Source organism: Naegleria gruberi (assembly GCF_000004985.1).
Source record: "Naegleria gruberi genomic scaffold NAEGRscaffold_69, whole genome shotgun sequence".
Classification (NCBI taxonomy): Eukaryota; Heterolobosea; class Eutetramitea; order Acrasida; family Naegleriidae; genus Naegleria; species Naegleria gruberi.
Window position 1 is genome coordinate 230,572 of NW_003163258.1, and position 2,234 is coordinate 232,805.

General features: G+C 32.2%; 1 protein-coding gene across 1 annotated transcript in view; it reads left to right on the top strand.

Moving 5' to 3' along the window:
- The window catches only part of NAEGRDRAFT_74410 (uncharacterized protein), a gene marked incomplete at both ends in the record, with an annotated part of 1,387 nt that extends 405 nt beyond the window's left edge, over positions 1-982 (top strand). The window contains one exon of the mRNA XM_002670601.1: positions 87-982. Within this exon, the coding sequence (XP_002670647.1) occupies positions 87-982 (896 nt within the window). The remainder of the gene's footprint in view (positions 1-86) is intronic.
- Between the last annotated feature and the right edge of the window lie 1,252 nt (positions 983-2,234).

The following is a 2,234-nucleotide window of genomic DNA, read 5'->3' on the forward strand; positions in this document are numbered from 1 at the left end:
GGGAAAGACATTCACAGAGCACGAGTTTGATTGGTTCGAAGATATTGAAACAAATATTCCAATTCATCTTGGAAATTTTATCAAAGCTGTGTCGGCTGCTGCTTATTTTGATGGAGATAGAAAGCAAAGTATTGATATTTTGGATGAATGTATCAAAACTGATCCAAAGAATATTTATATTCACTATTTGAAGGCATCTTGTTTAAACAATCTCACTAGTTCAGAGTCAGACCTTAATATTGTTCGCAATAATTACTCAGATGCTATTCATCATTTGGAGAAGGCATTGGCCTATCTTGAAAATATTCCAAAGTTGCCACTTCCTACTCTTGCAAAGACTAATTTTTCACACGAAATTGAAGAACCAGAAAAACAGGTTGAAAGAATTAACGATCTCAAATTCACACCAATTTGTTTATTATTGGCCAACGTGTATGCAAGAGCTGCTGAATCTGGAGTTTCAATAGATTTGCGACACATTTACGGTGCAAAGGGGGTCGATTATGTCAGACAAGTTGAATTATATTCAAGATCACCTAATGAGCCTTATTTGTATATGAGTAAGGGAGGTTGCTATTATGCTTGTGGTATGTATGAATTGGCAGTCAATGCCTATTCTTCTGTTGAAAGATTTGAAGCAGTTTTGGATCCAAACGCCATCATTGACTCTCTTTGTTATGCTTCGAATGGAATGGTTGCTCTTGGGTATTCTGATAAGTGTTTGGAAGCAATGGAATTTTATATTGAAAAATATAATAATGATGCGAGATTAGTTTTTCAAAAGATTCTCTGTAAAGAGTACATGTGTAGATCAAAGGATGAATTGAGACAGGTTTTGAAAGAATTCGAACAATTAAAGGAGAGCATTCAAGATTTGAAACTCACTCCATGGATTTATTCAAGGGTTAACGAGCAAACCGATGCAAGAATTAACGATATTTTTGCAGCTATCAACAATCCACAAATTGCTGAACGTTGGTAATAACTAAGCACATGGTCTAAGTTTGAAAAGGTGTTAAATAAACATCTTTTAACTTACCATTGTGATATATAATAGTCTGATCTACATGTGTTGCAAACAGGAAGGTGTACCTTCCTATATTTATTGAGATAATCAATAAAGTTTGGAATGTGTCAGAAAAACTTGCCCTCTCGCCATTTTGCCATATTTGAGATCTGGACTTTTATAGTCTGGAAATAGGGTAGACGTGTTCCATATTCAATAATCTATATGAAAAAAAGAAGAAATAAAATTAACTCTTGAATTGAGTATATAACGACTATTGATATTACTATATATATATATATGGTATTTGGATAATAAATTCCACAGAAATCACTCTTGAAATATAAAATGCACTAGAGTATGTGAGAAACATAATGGTGGTGAAACTGACCAATAACTCGCTGAAATGACTGATATGGAATGTAAACTATGGTCTATTATTCATGTAAGTGTGACTAGACAGTGTCAATTCCACTATAGTATTTCATACTGGATTGAAATCATCAAATATACTTCTATACATCACATATATCATGTAGAACTAGTTTCAATATTTAATATTGTGAGATGACTCTGTTGGATACCATCTCTATAAATATAACAAGATGAAAAGTGTCAATATATGTTTTCACATACATGTTACTATGAAGAGTCATCATTATATCATCTAAATAGGTAGTATTTATATATAACAATTGAACATATGATTCCTGTATCAATAATTCATTATTCAATGATTTAGATATGATGGTAAAATTTAATTTTGGAATTAAGATTCTTCCCTATTGATTACCTTAGATGTTTCCTTAGTTGACTTGAAGTTTTTGAGCCATCAATATGAAACTTTCACAGATTGTTCTCCTCACCAAGAGGAGTGTATTCATATTGATACTTGTATGATATTTTGTAAAATGAATGAGATGGAGTATATTTTATATGTTGAAATGTGACAATTTGACAGATTGTTATTATTATCATACTGAATTCAACTCTAATAGACTTAAATTGATACCATATGTAGGTTGGGTTTGGTTAACCTGGCGCCGGACGATTTTGTCCAAAAATCCTGCCTTTCGACCTAAAATTTTTTAGCTATGCCTTCTACACATCTATTTCTATCTACCATATTAATATCTAGTCTTGTCTTTAAGTAGTTTTCGAGAAAATAGCCTCTGATTAGAGGTCATTTTTCAATAAAATTTTCCCGCGGAAATTTCCCCGCTTTTAG